This window comes from Malaclemys terrapin, chromosome 3, assembly GCF_027887155.1.
Source record: "Malaclemys terrapin pileata isolate rMalTer1 chromosome 3, rMalTer1.hap1, whole genome shotgun sequence".
Lineage (NCBI taxonomy): Eukaryota > Metazoa > Chordata > Testudines > Emydidae > Malaclemys > Malaclemys terrapin.
In genome coordinates, this window is record NC_071507.1 from 32136440 (window position 1) to 32152772 (window position 16333).

Consider the following 16333-nt stretch of genomic DNA (forward strand, 5'->3'; position numbering starts at 1 on the left):
TACAAGGGTATAACATGTACTAGGAGGATGGTGAAGCACTGGAACGGGTTACCTAGGGAGATGGTGGAATCTCCATCCTTAGAGGTTTTTAAGCCTGGCTTGACAAAGCAGGACCAAGACCATTCATCCTAATGGGTAGGATGAATGGTCTTGGTTCTGCTTTGAGCAGGGGGTTGGACTAGATGACCTCCTGAGGTCTTTTCCAACCCTAATCTTCTATGATTCTATAACAAGGATTTATATAGTGTCGTGATGATATCGTCTGTTTTATTATCTATCCCTTTCCCCTGTTGTACATTGAGCAAATGTTTTCAAAGCACTATCCACAATGACTCCAAGATGTCTTTCTTGAGTGGTAACAGCTAATTTAGCCCCCCGCATTTTGTATGTATAAGTTGGGATTATGTTTTCCAATGTGCATTACTTTGCATTTATCAACAGTGAATTTCATCTGCCATTTTGTTGCCCAGTAGCTCAGTTTTGTGAAATCACTGTGTACCTCTTCACAATCAGCTTTGGACTTAACTATTTTGAGTAAGTCAGTGTCGTCTGCAGACTTTGCCACCTCACTGTTTACCCCTTTTTCCAGATCATTTCATAGAATCATAGAATATCAGAGTTGGAAGGGACCTCAAGAGGTCATCTAGTCCAACCCCCTGCTCAAAGCAGGACCAATTCCCAGCTAAATCATCCCAGCCAGGGCTTTGTCAAGCCGGGCCTTAAAAACCTCCAAGGAAGGAGATTCCACATCTCCCTAGAGAACCCATTCCAGTGCTTCACCACCCTCCTAGTGAAAAAGTTTTTCCTAATATCCAATCTAAACCTCCCCCACTGCAACTTGAGACCATTACTCCTGGTTCTGTCATCTGCCATCACTGAGAACAGTCTAGATCCATCCTCTTTGGAACCCCCTTCAGGTAGTTGAAAGCAGCTATCAAATCCCCCCCTTATTCTTCTCTTCTGCAGACTAAACAATCCCAGTTCCCTCAGCCTCTCCTCATAAGTCATGTGCTCCAGCCTCCTAATCATTTTTGTTACCCTCCGCTGGACTCTGAAAAGCAGGAACTTCACTGAGGGCCTGGGAGTCTTTTCGTTGACTTCAGTGGGCACTGGCCAGGAGCTAACTACTAGGAGAACTGTTTTAAATGAGTGAACTTTTTCAGGTAGTGAGAAAGGGCCAGACTCTGACACATTTACTGACCAGTGCCTCACTTCACCAATAATTCCCCCAACGTCAATGAAACGACTTGTAGAGTAAGGTGCTACCTCATGTAAGGATACCAGAATCTGGCACCAAGACCTCAGTTAAGTACGTGCAATTAAGTACATGCTTGACTTTAAGTGAACTATGATGAGGTGTTCACCTCCCCTCCCTCCACCCCCCCCCCAAAGGGATGAAGGTGGCTCAGAAGGAGCTAATTAACCTACTAGACTGGACCTGGGGGAGAGTTAGGCTTGACTGACAAGCACTAATTGAAGCTGGAGCCCATCTGGGCAGGAGCTTGTCTAAAGCCAGGACATGGGAATAGAAGTGGCTGCAGCTACGCTCTGGACCTGGTGAAGAGAGAGAGAGAGGAAACCCAGTGGGGGAGTGGAAGCCCTGGGATCTTGACCAAAGGGAAGGGTTTACCCAGAGGGGTGGTGGAGAAGAAAACCTGCAGAGGGTGGAGTAGGAAGACGGACACGGCAGAGGATTGAGACAGTGCAAGCCTTGGCTGACAATTGTAGGGTCCCTGGGTTGGAACCTGGAGTAGTGGGCATGCCTGGGTTCCCCTAACAGCCTCTGGGAAAGTAGCACAATCTTGAATGGGAAGACTGCCTGGAATGGCATCCAGACAGCTGGTCCAGTGAAACTTTGTTACCTTGTAAGGGGAAAACTATGTAGTAACCTGGCCATAGGGCTGAGTCATGAAGAGGAAGCACTGTGATTCCTAGAGAGCAAGAGCCATGTCACAAGCAAGCGAGTGAAGGATGAAGGCGTCCAAATGGGCAGAGCTAATTCCCAGACAGAGCCACTGGGGGATGCCAGAGCAGGGAATCGATCTCTCCCCTCCCCCATTACAGTTCCATTGAAGTCAAGTAGTCACATGCTTAAAGCTAAACACACACTTAAGTGCTTCACCGAATTGGGTCTTATGTGAACAAATATTATGATAAAATCAAACCAACCCTCCCCCCACCCAAAGGTGGAGCATATTTCCAAAATGTGTTCTATATTAATTACACTGTAGTACAGTATTTAAACTTCAGAATACCCTGTAGTGTATTTAATAAAAAGAATGAAATCTCAAATAATATGAAATGTCATTGCAGAATCTGCTATTACATCTTTACTGTGAGCTGGAAATTAGCCAAAGGGTGGATTGGTGAGAGTCCACTTGACAGCATTCAGTATTAATACTTTGCATTTCTTTAGCACTTTTCATGCAAAGATGTCAGAGCACTTTACAAACATGAATGCAATCAGCCTCCCACCACCCCTATGAAGAAAGTTCATTATCCAAGGTTACCAATGGAGAAAATGTATCTAGATTGCTTAAAAAAATACCACAGAAAACTGAATACAGTGTCTCCCCCATCTCTCTGTATCCACCTATTGTTGTCGCCTGTCTTATATGTACATTTTGAGCTATTCATCTTTTTGTTCTGTTTTGTACAGTGCCTAGCACAGTGGGGTCTTGGTCCATGACCTGAGCTCCTAGGTGTTACCACAGGACAACTAATAAACACAAATAGTATCTCATCCTTTGAATGCTACATTAATCTACTTGCCATTCACAAAACATTGTGGTTAGTTTTCAAAGGTATGTCAATTTATAGGTGCCCAATTACACACACTGAAATGGGCTCATTTGCAGGAAATGCTCAGCACCTGCCCCCTGAAAATAGGCCCCCCTCAAGGGATCTCAAGTTAGGCATTCAAAAATTACAGCACCAAAAGTCATTAGTCACTGAAAACGTATGGCATTAATACACACTAGATATTAACCAATCTGACTGGACAAAGCAGCGAGGTGCTATGAAACTGCTGTGGTGCAAGGACTCCTGCTTTATGTATTGGTATTGCATGCATTGTACTGGTTTTGTATGAATTTGCTGTCCATCACTGGAAAAAGCCCAGACAAATACATAAAAGCATTGCAGTGCTTGGAATATGCAACAAAACAGCAGCACAGTAAAGTTGCACTGACAGTTTGAAAGCTCATCTGAGATACATGTAGATTTATTTTTAAAACACTTCTTTATAAAACCAAGAATATGACAAATATTTTTGTTCAATAAACTTATGACTCAGTTCACCAGCCTGGCCAATGCACGTACTAGGTTAAATTCTCTTTCAGCTATTTTTCTATTGAAATTAATTATAGGGCTGTTCAGCAATAAGATGTCAGTCTCCTCCCGGAAAGGGCCACTGGCCTAGCCATTGTCATTAAAAGAACGAGAGACTCTTCTGGCCTAGACACTTGTTTCATGTTGCTGTTATCAAGATATGCAGAATGGGGTTGCCCAAAGCATCAGTTGTGTCTTATTGCTTCAGATTATGCTTTTCTCAGCTGTCCTGTCTCTTGTTGATGTTCCTTGATCATGGTTCATTTATCTTCCTTGGGTGAAATCCTGGCCTCACTGAAGTCACTGGGAGTTTTGTCACTGACTTCAATGGAGCCATGATTTCACCCCTTAAGTTTAGCTATTGACCTCAGAGAATACATTATTGTATAATTAAACACAACTGAAAAATCATTCTCTGATCTTTTACTAAATGCAGGAGGGAGTTACTGCAAAGTGATTAATACTGTTCAGTTTGAATGAGAAACTCTTTCAAGAGCCATTTAGCATGCTTGGGGACTAACAGGATGATTCTGATAAATGCAAGACCAGGGGTTGTTTGTGCAAAACTTACAGCAGAGTGTGAATATTTTTGGTGCTGCTCAAATAACTTTTTAAAACGTTTCTTCTGCTATTATTCTTACAACAGCATGGAGAAAACAGCTGGATCACAGGGTAGGGCCCACTATCTGGAGTTAGCAGACCTGGGTTCTGTTTCTGAATGTGCTATTGACTTACTATGTGACTTTCTGTAAGTTATGGAAACCCTCTGTGCCTCAGTTTCCCCATCTGAAAAGTGGAAATGATAACTTGCCCTTCTTTGCAAAGTACTTTATGGTCTAGGGCTGGAAAGGTCTGTATAAGTGCTAAATCTGATTACTGGTCATATTTTCAAACTTGGGTGCCTACAATCAGGCTCCTGAATTCCCATTTGGGAACCTACATAAATGGGTTGAGAAAAAGCTGCTCAGCACTTTGAAAATCAGGTTATTTATTTTGGGTGCTTAACAGCTTAGGAGCACAAGTCTCATTGACTTCTTTAGTCACTTAGTCATTTCTGAACATCCAGCCCAGAGATGCCAAAATATGGACTTAGGAGCTTAGTTTTAGAAACCGTAGTTAGACATTTTTTGACCATTAGCGGTGGTAGTGAAGGGTTAAAGTTTTGTGAACTGGACACTTTCTCAAAAGGAAAATGTGTTTTGCTAAAGGTAATAAATTAATTAAAATGGAAGATCTCAGAGGAGAGAGATTTTTTTCCAGTACTATAGTTACCAAAATGTAGAAATATACCTCTCTGGGCACAGCACAAATGTTTCTAGTAGAAGTGTGGCAGCCTTTTAAAAATTTAAGTAGAAGGTTGTGTGTTCAAATACTCTTTTTAATATCAGTCACCAAAATAAAACAAGCAGAGCACAGGACTATTGTACATAGTCTGCTGAGCTGCTATGAATATTATACAATGTGGCATGCACTAGATAAAAGGGTCGTTAGAACTCAGGTCTTGTATTTAGGAAGTGAAGAGATGAATTGAGGCAAAAAGGATCTCCATGGGAACAAGAAACAACACTGCACAATCCTTTTACATTGGCAACCTAAGTCTCTCTCTAGTCCTCCCCTTTTAAAGAGAATGGCTGACAGCAAAATCAATTCATGTCTGTGAGACAGGAAACATGATAGCAATAATTTTTGCAGCATCTTTCATGAGACATTTGGATACAAACTCATTCTTTACAGCGTTCTTAGAACATCCCTTGAAAATAAGCGTTTCTAAAATATAACGGTCTTTAATCCTAACATTACTAAACTTCACTCAAACCCCCTTTGGTAAACTACTACTCTAAGAAACTCGATCCCCAAGGCAGCTTTTCCAATGCAAGGCCAAGTCCTGTGAATATTTTCTGCACAAGGTTGGGTATTATTTTTTTTAAATAATTTTAAATATCATTCCTCTTTATAACAGAGCATGAGTGTTTCACAACTTTACTAAAAGAGCTCTAGACTGGTGCTGAAAAATATAAATGAAAGTGAAGATAAATTAGCTCACCACTTGTAGAATGAAATTAGAATCACAGAATATCAGGGTTGGAAGGGACCTCAGAAGGACATCTAGTCCAACCCCCTGCTCAAAGCAGGACCAATCCCCAACTATTTTTTTTACCCCAGATCCCTAAATGGCCCCCTCAAGGATTGAACTCACAACCCTGACTTTAGCAGGCCAATGCTCAAACCACTGAGCTATCCCTCCCCGCTAAGAATAGGTATATCTCCATAGATTATATTAGGAAAAGGGGGGGGGGGAGAGTTTTTTTAAAATCGATAAACTGCTATGAAAAGAATATTACAGAAGTTTAAATAAACTGGGATTCTATCAGAGAGGCAGTAGAACCAGGCTGAGTTAATTTGGAACCTACATAAGCAAAACAATGACCAATTGCACCTGGAGAAAAGGGATATAGGGGAAAAGTACATGAGAAAAATCTGGGTCTGCATTAGAAAAATCGACTGACATGAGCAGCTCCCTTGGCCATATTGCTGAAACTATAAATGTTATTTCAATCCTAAATTCTGTCATCTTCATTGAACTGTTCAGCCTCTTGAAGTTTAACATGGCCCAAACTCTACTTCAGTTTCTTTATAGTAAGAAAAAAGCTGGGCAGAGTCCTGAGGCTCTCTCTTCAGACAGACAGAGACAGCTTCTCTTACTTCTCGGTCTAAGTGGTGCGCTCTCTCTGATAGTATAGTTTGAAATTTGGCAACATCCCTTGACGCTGAGTAAACTATGAAGGAGATTGGTGCTCCAGAGAATAACATGCTGCAGTGTGTCCAGTATCCACCTGCCTGAAGTTGAACAGAACGAGGCAGATGAGTAGTGGGCCTCCCAGGCCTATTTCTGAACAAAGGGCCCAGGTGCATTCATATTGAAGGAAAAGTAGGACCTATTCCTTGACCAGGGCTGCCCTGTTGCTTCAGATCTTATCCCTGAAATAAGATAAATCCCTTCTCTGGTATCTTTTCTGTGGATAGTGATGAAAGGAGCCCCTGCCTGTGCACAAGGGCTTGTAGTCCTTGAATTTTGCCAGAGGGTGGCATAAATATCTTGGCTTGTTTGTGTTTTTGGCTGCCCGATAGAGCTGCGTGAGTGAGGTTCTGTGGGCTGCAATGCGCAGGAGGTCAGATTAGATCGTGAGGGTCCCTTCTGGTCTTAAAGTCTATGAGCTCTTCCCCAAAATGGATTCAGCCAGAGAATTCTGAGGAACAGAGGAATTGCTGTCAAGTAATGAGTCACTGTCCAAAGTTTAAGATAGAGTTGGTGCCTGGTACTCTAACTTCCATGGCTCTCTCACTGGCTGCATCATAGAGTCTATCACAGACTTCAGAGAGAAATTGTTTAAAGCATTGATATGAATTTGACATGATTGCAGATGTGGAGGCTTTTGTGTCATTGAGTCAGAACAATGTGGCTGTAGTGAAACATGGTTGCCAGAGAGGCTTTAGAGTCCACTTCAAAGTCCCTTTTATCTTCTTTACTGTGGGGTCTTTGGGGAAGAATCCACCTCAGCTGGGATGTTCAAGACAGGGCAGGCAGGGAGCAGTTGTGCAGAGAACCTCTGCTGCAGATCCTGAGAGGGTCTCCTGGCAGATGGAGCAATTCAGATTTCTGCTTGCTCTGTTTAGCATGCTCCACCATGGTTGGGAGGAGACATAGAAGGTACTCTGGAGAGCAAAACCCAAGAAACTTCTGTCCCCTAAGGGAGAGCAGAGACCAGGGGAAAAGACGTTGTTTGCTACTGCCCTAACAATCAGATTTAAAAGCTAGAATGGCAATGATAAGGTGGGAGCACTGAAACAATCACTCAGAATCTGGCTTAAGTGCAGAAGGGCCATGCCCCACAAACAAGTGAACTGCCTCCAGTATCTGAGAGAAGAGGCACAATCTAAATGTCTCAGACTGGGGGATATGTTGGGATTCAAAATATATTTTATGGCTGAAATTGGTGGAAGCTAGTTAGAAATATGTTGGTGATTATTAGCTTTGGAATATCTGATTTATCATAGAATCATAGAATATCAGGGTTGGAAGGGACCTCAGGAGGTCATCTAGTCCAACCCCCTGCTCAAAGCAGGACCAATCTAGTTGGGGTTGGTCCTGCTTTGAGCAAGGAGTTGGACTAGATGACTTCCTGAGGTCTCTTCCAACCCTAATCATCTTTATGTTGCTTGAGGGAAGCCACAAAAGAAAATTTTAGCAATGAACAAAGATGGTACCCCATGAAATGGTTCCATAATCTAATGTTTTGGCAAAACATATTGTAGTTAATCATTGGCTGCGTGTGTGTGTTCTTTCTGTGTGCTGTCCCAGCTCTGCACAGATAGCCAACACAGCAGACCTTGATCAAACTTCCCACAAAGATCACAGACCTGTTTCAGTAGCGAAGGTGCCTGGCCAGGTTTATTGTCAACAAAGCATGGTCCTATAGATGCTATAGAACCACTAAGACATGTATGCCTATTACAATGGACCAGCTCAGTGAATGGCAGGACTTTCCATTCTCCCCTTGGCCAGCCAAAGACACCCCCTCTGAGATCTCTCTTTAAACACTGATACTACCAAGTTATGTATTGCCCCTCTGATATCATTAATTACCACCTTTTACCTTGTATATGTTGGTTTGATCAAAACATCTCTATCCATCACACTGTTACCCCGACTTTATCTTTAAGAGGGGTCAGTCTATCCTTGTATCATCTTCGGGAAGTGTGTTTACACCATAACCTTGTATTAGGGTGTTCTGGTACTACCCTTCTGGAATGTATTTGCATGAGTGTCCTGTGCCTAGTACTTTTTAGGAATGTCTGTGTTTTTGCAATGCCAGCCCTGTTCTTGCCAGGTTCTGTGAACTTGCAAGCAGGCTTGTTTTGTAACAGGGTCTGACTTCCGCTCACAATCTGACTTTTGCTAACTGCTTTATACCAGCAAGGCTTGACCACTACTGTAGTTCAGGCCTCATGTTTTAGGCTCTCTTTGTACTACACACATGCCCCAAGCCTAGGACAGAACAAAATTAATCTGAGCCATGGAAGAAATAGTTAAAAGACAAATTTGTTTGCACAATCACAAGTACGTTTTTATCCCAGGGAATTTTCAAGTTGAGCAATTTACTATGGATTTGCAGAGCTCACCTATGATGGCCAGTGCTAGTTGTTTATTAGCCACAATACAGTTACTATTACCTTTGAAGCACAGGGTCATATTCTCAGCTCCCTTTTTATCCCAGTTCCATAATCTGGCTAGAGTTTGCCATCTGAGAATGGGAATTCTCAACTGATGTAAAGCTGGTGGGTCTGGCTCCTAAGTCAATTGCCCTAAACCCAGCATAGGGGGCATAGCAGAGCTCACTGCTTTCCTACATCAATTCTCAGCTGAGGTGTTGTCCTTTAAATAGCCTAGCTTATTACATGTGCTTTCTACAATCTTTAGTGCTTTCAAAGTTAATTTTTATGCTACTGGAGAGATCTGAATTTCTTTGACTTTAGACAGCTGTCTGACTAGTGAATTCACTGTTGTGAAGGTAAAGCCTTTGGCCCTCGTCTCATCAGAATTCACAAGCTAAGGAGGGTCAGGCATCATTAGCACATCAATGCAAGGACAAAAGAAAACCTAAGGTCCTACTGGAGTAGGGACTGGTCATTCAACAAGTGGCATTCTTCCCTCTGCAGCAGTACCGATTGAATATCTCAAGTAAGGTATTAAGGAAAATTTGATGTTGAGATGCTAATTCCAGGAAATGTCATAAAACAGAGGTTGTGTCCACCTGTGGTTAAGTATTCCTAAAGAACTTTTCTCAATAGAATGGTGTTGATCTCAGTATCTTGACCAACTTCCATTTGTGTGATTACCTTGTGCACACTTAAAATTATACCCACATTTCAAATGAATGCAGTATTATTCACTTGCTGTCTTTAACAGTGATGCTGTGTGATGTTGGAACAGATGCTATGTTCTATCCCTGAGGTAGTGCATTTCAGTGATGGGTAAAGAAACTATTGTTTATACACAAAATTTTAAAATGGCAACCTACAGGCTGCACTACATAAAAAACCTGAATTCACTTGAATTCCACAATGCATACAGATCTGATACAGAAACCCCATAGAAATTGGAGTAGACAATCCTAAATTAGACTCTGAAAGTAGTGAACTTCTGCTCAAGAAAGACAAAAAATGCAGATGTTACAAACAATCCATTTATTGGGTTTTAAACTAGGTACACAATTGAAATAATTTTGGCACTACGCTATACAGTGGTTACATCTGTGTGCTGACACTTAGTAAATACTGTACTAGGAACACTGCTGTGCTTTAAAATTGTATTGAGTCACTCAATCAGCAGGTAGATATTTCAAAATGTATTGTAGTGTTCCTGTAAGGAAGACTGTACAGGTTGTGTGAAAGATGAAACACATCAACTTGTGAACTATTTCATTGTAGGAGGTACCTTGCATTCTGTAATCTTATCACATCAAAACATGTGATGTTAGCATTTAGAGATGGCCACAAATGTTGAATTAAAATCCTCATCAGATGTAGTCATGAGATAAATGAAAACTAAAACAAAATAAAATTTCTGCCTTTTAAACAAGGAACGATATTTTGCTAAAGAAAATAATTTAAAAAACACTAATGGCATTTGATTTGATACAAAAGCCAGAAGCACTACAGTATTAACATTGAAGAGTGAATTTTTACAAATTAATCTCACAATGATGTTATGTAAAAGGTTGCAAACTGTACAATGTCTTCCCAAAGCAATGCCTCTACAATTTATACAGTCTTTTACATCTATGTAACACATATTAAACATGTCGTTAAATAGCCAATAGATATCAGTCTCTGAACAAAGTTGCAGGCAAAAAACCAAAACCAAAACTTTCACAATCTTAGCAGTCTTCCATTTAAGCAAGGTATGCTTCTTCAAATAGCGACTAATAGTCTTTTTAATGAGAATATTCTGTTAAAAAAATTCAGTGCTTTTACACACTGTACATACTCTTCAGTCTCTGAATTAAAACATTGCTTGATAGCAAAAAATTCATATCTATGGGCTCTATTCATCTGAAAAGATCCACAGCCTTCCACCCTTAGGAAGCTGCAGATGGTCATGGGTTTAAGTTGTGCACCTGGTCAGATTACCTGCTAAAACTTGGCCAGACCATGGAAATTGCCCCACTTTCCATAGTACTGATCTCAGCTGCAGAGGACAGAATGGATATTTACATTTCCATAGAAGGTAAGATTTAAAAAGGGTAGTCCAACTCTCAGCTGGATTAAATGGTACAGAGTTTGTCTCCTAATGGGTACCTGTATGCAAGCAGTGAAAAAAATCCTTTGAGAAAAATAGGTTCCTGGCCTCTTGTCATGGGAGTAGGTGGATTTGAGGTTCATAGGTACCAGTTCCTGCAGGTTGATCAGATAAAAAAATATCAACCAAAACTGGAGCACTTCCCTTAGAATGTTCAGACTTGCAGTCGTGTGTGCTCTGCAAATCCACTGATGTAAAAAATGACTAGGCACATGGAATAAGAAAGAAAAAGGAAGAGATGGGAAGAGATGGGTGGTGTAAGCCAGTGAGTAGAGAGTGAAGGTGGTAAGGTTGTATAATGCAGGCCCATGACATTATGCTTTGAAACAAGTAATGATCTGGCTCCGCAGATGCAGTAATGGAAGAATGCGGGGCTCCCATAGCTACTCCCTGTGGAGATGTAATTCGTGATGAATAGAGCTCTATTAGGACCTAATATTTGTATTTAAAAAATGGTTCTGATTAGGCATCACGATTTCCAAGACTAAAAGTTCCATACACAATAAATTAGTTTTGAGTTTCCTTTATTTTTGCAGAAATGTTTCTAGGTCCTCATTTTTTCCAAGAAGAACCTGAAATAGAAATAATTAAAAACAAGATTATATCTTCATCCATGTTCTCATGATACTACAGAAAATGATGATTAAAAAATTCCCTTGCAGGCTGGCACAGTGGTCCAGTCACGTCACAACACATAGCATTCCCCTGCAAGAGATCAGGGTTCAAATTCAAGTCTGATTCCTTGTTCTGCAGATCAACAAGGACCAGGAACACCATGAATGTGGTATGCTCAGTCTCTAGGTACCTTGTCTCTCTCTAGTGATGCTCCTCTGACAGAAATGCAGAGGACAGTTTATGGGCTGAGAAAGTTTGGGAGCAAAGGGAGTGTTGATAAAACTTCTTTTCTTCTGAAGTCCTAGCCTTTTAGTTTACTTTATTCAAACAAAAATAAGGGAATACACAATAAAGATAAACAGCAGGTCACTAAAAGCGGAGTTTTCAACCAACAGAAGATACCCCACTGAGCACTGATAGTGACTTTGTTTGGAGGGAACGCTTTTCCCTGGATCTAGGACCTTTTCCTTCACTTTGACTGGATGGCTAGAGTGGATATCATAAAATGGCAATGTTTTCTAATTAAACCAAAATAAACACAGCCTTACCTATTTAAGCATAATAGCATGGTGATACTAAGAGGTCTGTAAGGACAAGCAGCTGGTCATCAGTGAACTGCTGTTTGTGCTCCTGCCAGTTGTCATGGTGTGTCCTCCGGAAATTGGACAGTGTTTTCTTTACTGTCATCTGTATAGCAGGCAACAAAAAATTAGATCTGTATTAATTTTTGATATATTTTTAAAACTGTTTCACATCTGTGGAAAGGGGATAACAAATATTCAGATGTAAGAGAGGGTTATTCACCTTGGGCAGGAACTGAGGTTCTTTGAGATGTGAATCCCTGTGGGTGCTCCACTTTAGGGGATTGTGCGCCCTGCGCCTCCAGTCAGAGAATTTCGACAGAAGTCTTGGCTGGGCCGCACATGCACTCTCCCCGTCTCGTGCCTGAAGCGGCAATTAACTAGTGCTGTGCAGCCCCCTAAGCCCCCCAGTTCCTTCTCTACCGCAGAGGAATTAATTGGAACTCCGAAGTAGTGGGGAGGAGAATGGGAAGTGAAACACTCACAAGGACAACCATCTTGAAGAATCTGTTACTGCACAAGGTGAGTAACCCTCTCTTCGAGTGGAATCCCTGTGGGTGCGCCATTTTAGGTGACTGTAGAGCAGTTCTCCTCAGGGGAAAAGAGGGAATTCGGAGCTAGGTCTGAATGGATAATAAGACGGTGTGTCCCAGCCGAGTGTCAGAGGCTGAGACCTGATCAAGGATGTAGTGTTGAATGAATGTGTAAGGAGATGTCCAAGTATCTGCACTGCATATGTCGGTAATAGTCACATTGTGCAGGAAGGCAACCGATGTGGCTACTTATCTTGTGGAGTGTGTTCTAACCTTGAGGGGGATTGTAGGTCATGTTGTCAGTAACACAGCTGAATGCAATCTGAAATCCATCTGGAAAGTCTCTGCTTAGAGATGGGTTTGCCTTTGGAGCAGTCTGAGGTGGAGAGGAACAATTTAGGCGTTTTCCTGAATGATTTGGTCTGTTCAAGATAAAAGGCAAGCGCCCTTCTAATGTCCAGGGTGTGGAAAATCGCTTCTTGCCTGTCCTTGTGAGGTTTAGGGAAGAACCTGGGAAGATGGATAGGCTGATTGATTTGGAAGGAAGAACGGACTTTAGGCAAAAATTTGGGGTGAGGTCAGAGTGACCTTGTTTTGGGGAAAAAAAAAAAAAAAAACACAAAACATATAGGGTGGTCCAGCCATAAGAGCAGAAATTTCTCCCATGCGATGGTGACTATGAAGGCCACCTTCATGGAAAGATGTAGAAGAGAACATGTGGCCAAGGGTTTGAATAGGGCGATTGTGAGAGATCGAAGCACTAAAGTCAGATCCTACGGGGGCGTTGGGGCTCTGAGTTCTGGGTAGAGGCTACACATTCCCTGGAGGAATCTTTTGGTAATTGGGTGAGCAAAGACTGAAACGCTGTCCACTTCGTCACGGAATGTTGTAATGGCTGCCAAATGCACCTGCAGTCAACTAACTAAAAGGCCAGATTTCTTCAGGTACAGCATGTAGTCCATTACCACTGTTATGGGAGAGGTGGTGGCGTCGATTTGTTTGTTTAGGCACCACATGTGGAATCTCTTCCATTTATGTAGGTATGTAGCCCGTGTAGTGGGCCCCCTTCTGTTTAGCAGGATGTCTTTAACATCCTCAGAACAAGTTATCTCCTTGCCATGGAACTATTGAGGAGCCAGGATATGAGATGGGGCGACTCCAGGTTTGGATGCAGAGTCTGACCCGCGTCCTAAGAGAGGAGATTTGGAAGAATTGGAAGGAGACATGGGGGCATGACAACATCTGTTTCAGGTGTGGGTACCAGGTTTGTCTGGGTCATACTGGTACCATCAGGATGACTTTGGCTTGATCGATTCTGATCTTGTTCAGGATGCTGGACAGCAATGGGATGGGAGGAAAAGCATACAGGAGGGGTACATGCCACGGAATGAAAAGTGTGTCACCTGATCCCAGACCCACTCTGGGATTGGACATTTGCTGTTTCGTTTTGTGGCAAATAGGTCTATCGCGGGGAACCCCCATAGTTGCAATGTGATCTGGATCACGCAGGTGTTGATTGCCCACTCGTGGTCATTCGAGAACCTTCGACTTAATGTGTTGGCTGTGATATTCTGAGAGACTCCGGCAGGTAGGTGGCTGATATGGTGACTGTGTTGTATGCACCATGTCTAGAGTTTTATGGCCTCCATAGATAGGGAGTGTGATCTTACTCCTCCCTGTTTATTTATGTAGAACATGCAGGCTACATTGTCCATCATGATCTGTATGTTTTTGTCTTTGATCAGAGGCACAAAATGTTCACAGGTATTGCGAATTGCGTGTAATTCCAGTACATTGATGTGGAGTGTTAATTAGGAAGGAGACCATCTTCCCTGTACTGTGAGCTTGCCTAGTTGGGCACCTCACCCCAGTAGAGAGGCATCCGTTGTGATTATCAATTCGGAAGGAGGCTGAAGGAAAGAGATACCTGCGCAGATGTTGTGTGGGTGAGTCCAACATTGTAGTGAGTCCTTGACCTTCATTGGCATACTCAGAAGTCTGTTCAAATTGTGTTTGTGTGGTGTGAATACCATCTTGAGCCAACACTGCAAGAGCGTATGTGAATTCTGGCATGTTTCACCACGTATGTGGTCACTGTCATGTGATCTAGTAGCTGAAGACAGGTCCTGGCCAATATCCTTGGGCTGAGCACCAAGGTATTGATGAGGTTCATTAGAGTGGTGAATCTCTGAAGAGGTAATGATGCGGTTGCTTCTAGAGAATTTAGATATGCGCCAATTAAATCCGGTTTCTGGACTGGCGTTAATGTGGAATTTTGGACGTTTATTTGTAGGCTGAGACTGGTGAAGAGTGACATTGTCTGGTGCGTGACTCTGATGGCTTCTGCCCAAGTGTGAGCCTTGATTAGACAGTCGTCTAACTAGGGGTAGATCATGACCCCGTGCTTGCGAAGGTGGGCTGCCGTCACAGCAAGAACTTTGGAAAATACTCAGGGGGCCATAGACAGGCCAAAGGGTAGAATTGTATATTGGAAATGGCCCTGTCCTAGTACAAACCGAAGAAATTTCCTGCGCATACGGCATATAGAAATGGGAAAATATGCATCTTTCAGGTTGAGGGCTGCAAATCAATCCCCTTGTTCCAGTGCTGGAATGATTGTAGCTAACATAACTATCCTACATAATGTTGTGTTCTGACGAATTTGTTTAGCTTCCTGAGATCGAGGATGGATCTCCATCCTCCAGACTTCTTTCGGATTAAAAAATAATGAGAATAGAATCACAGAACTGGAAGAGACCTCGAGAGGTCTAGTCCAGTGCACGGCACTTGTGGCAGGACTAAGTATTATCTAGACCACTCCTGACAGGTAGAAGCCCTTCCCTCTGTGATGTACCAGAACTATCTACTGCGCCCAGTTGTACCTCTTCAGGTACCCCTCTCATGAGCCTTTCCTGAGACGGAGACAGGATGGAAGGGTGAGTAAGAGGGATGCAGAGGAACTGGAGGGCATAGCCAGGCTTGATGATTTCCAGTACCCATCCATCGGAAATGATGGTTCGCCAGTTTGGATAGAATGGTATTAGACGATTGGTAAAGGGATGGTTGGTGGGAGGTAGTGTTGGCAGCAAAAGTTGGGGGGAGGACTGGTAAGCCCTTGACCAAGACTTCAAATCTGCCGTTTAGAGGTTGATTGTTGAGATGTGGTGGGTTGGGAGGAGCTTAGTCTGTGTCTGGATGGTCTCTATCTACGCCTCTGGTTATTGTATTGTCTTGGCTGCTGTGTGTACGATGGTCCTTGCTGCCGTGTCAGTAGAGTCCAAAGAGGCTTGGAGGGCAATTCTAGCCAAGAGCGGAAATGAGCGATGTAAACTGCTCTCTTTTGTCCTCTGGTATGTAGTCAATAAAGTCAGAAAATTTGAAATAGTTTGTATGGTCATAATTCGCCATAAGTGCTTCATAATCAGCGATCCGGAAGTGCAGTGTTGCTGATAAATAGGCCTTGTGGCTGAGTAAGTCCAATCTTTTCCTCTCTTTATCATAAGGGGTGGTTCTAGAGTAATGCTGTTTGCCCCGTTTGTTGACTGCATCAATTACCAATGAATTTGTCTGAGGGCGTGTGAATAGAGATTCCATCCCTTTTGAAGGGATGTAATATTGTTTGTCCACTCTCTTACATGTGGGTGGGATGATAGTAGGGGTCTGCCAGATGTTTGTGGCAGGGTTCCATGATTGCTGAGTTAATCTGAAGGGCAATGTTGGAGCAAACGACATATGAAGTATATCCAAGCGCTTGTGACGCGACTCGGAGATCTCCTCTCGGGTTATCTGGAGTGTCTCTGCTATTCTTTTGAAGAGCTCCTGGAAATTCCTGAAATCATCTCCTGCAGTAGGCGTAAGGGGCATAATAGTCTCACCCAGTGACAATGAAGTGCAGGTGGCAGGTGCTGCCTCCT

At 42.6% G+C, this 16333-nt stretch overlaps 1 protein-coding gene across 3 annotated transcripts in view; it reads right to left on the reverse strand.

The window, feature by feature from the left end:
* Positions 1-9561: 9561 nt before the first annotated feature.
* PSME4 (proteasome activator subunit 4) overlaps positions 9562-16333 on the reverse strand; it is a 220677-nt gene continuing 213905 nt past the window's right edge. For all 3 annotated transcript variants that reach the window (XM_054022245.1, XM_054022244.1, XM_054022246.1), the window contains 2 exons: positions 11854-11992; positions 9562-11262 (listed from right to left, as the gene is read on the reverse strand). In XM_054022245.1, the coding sequence (XP_053878220.1) occupies positions 11858-11992 (135 nt within the window). In that variant the 3' untranslated portion in view covers positions 9562-11262; positions 11854-11857. The remainder of the gene's footprint in view (positions 11263-11853; positions 11993-16333) is intronic.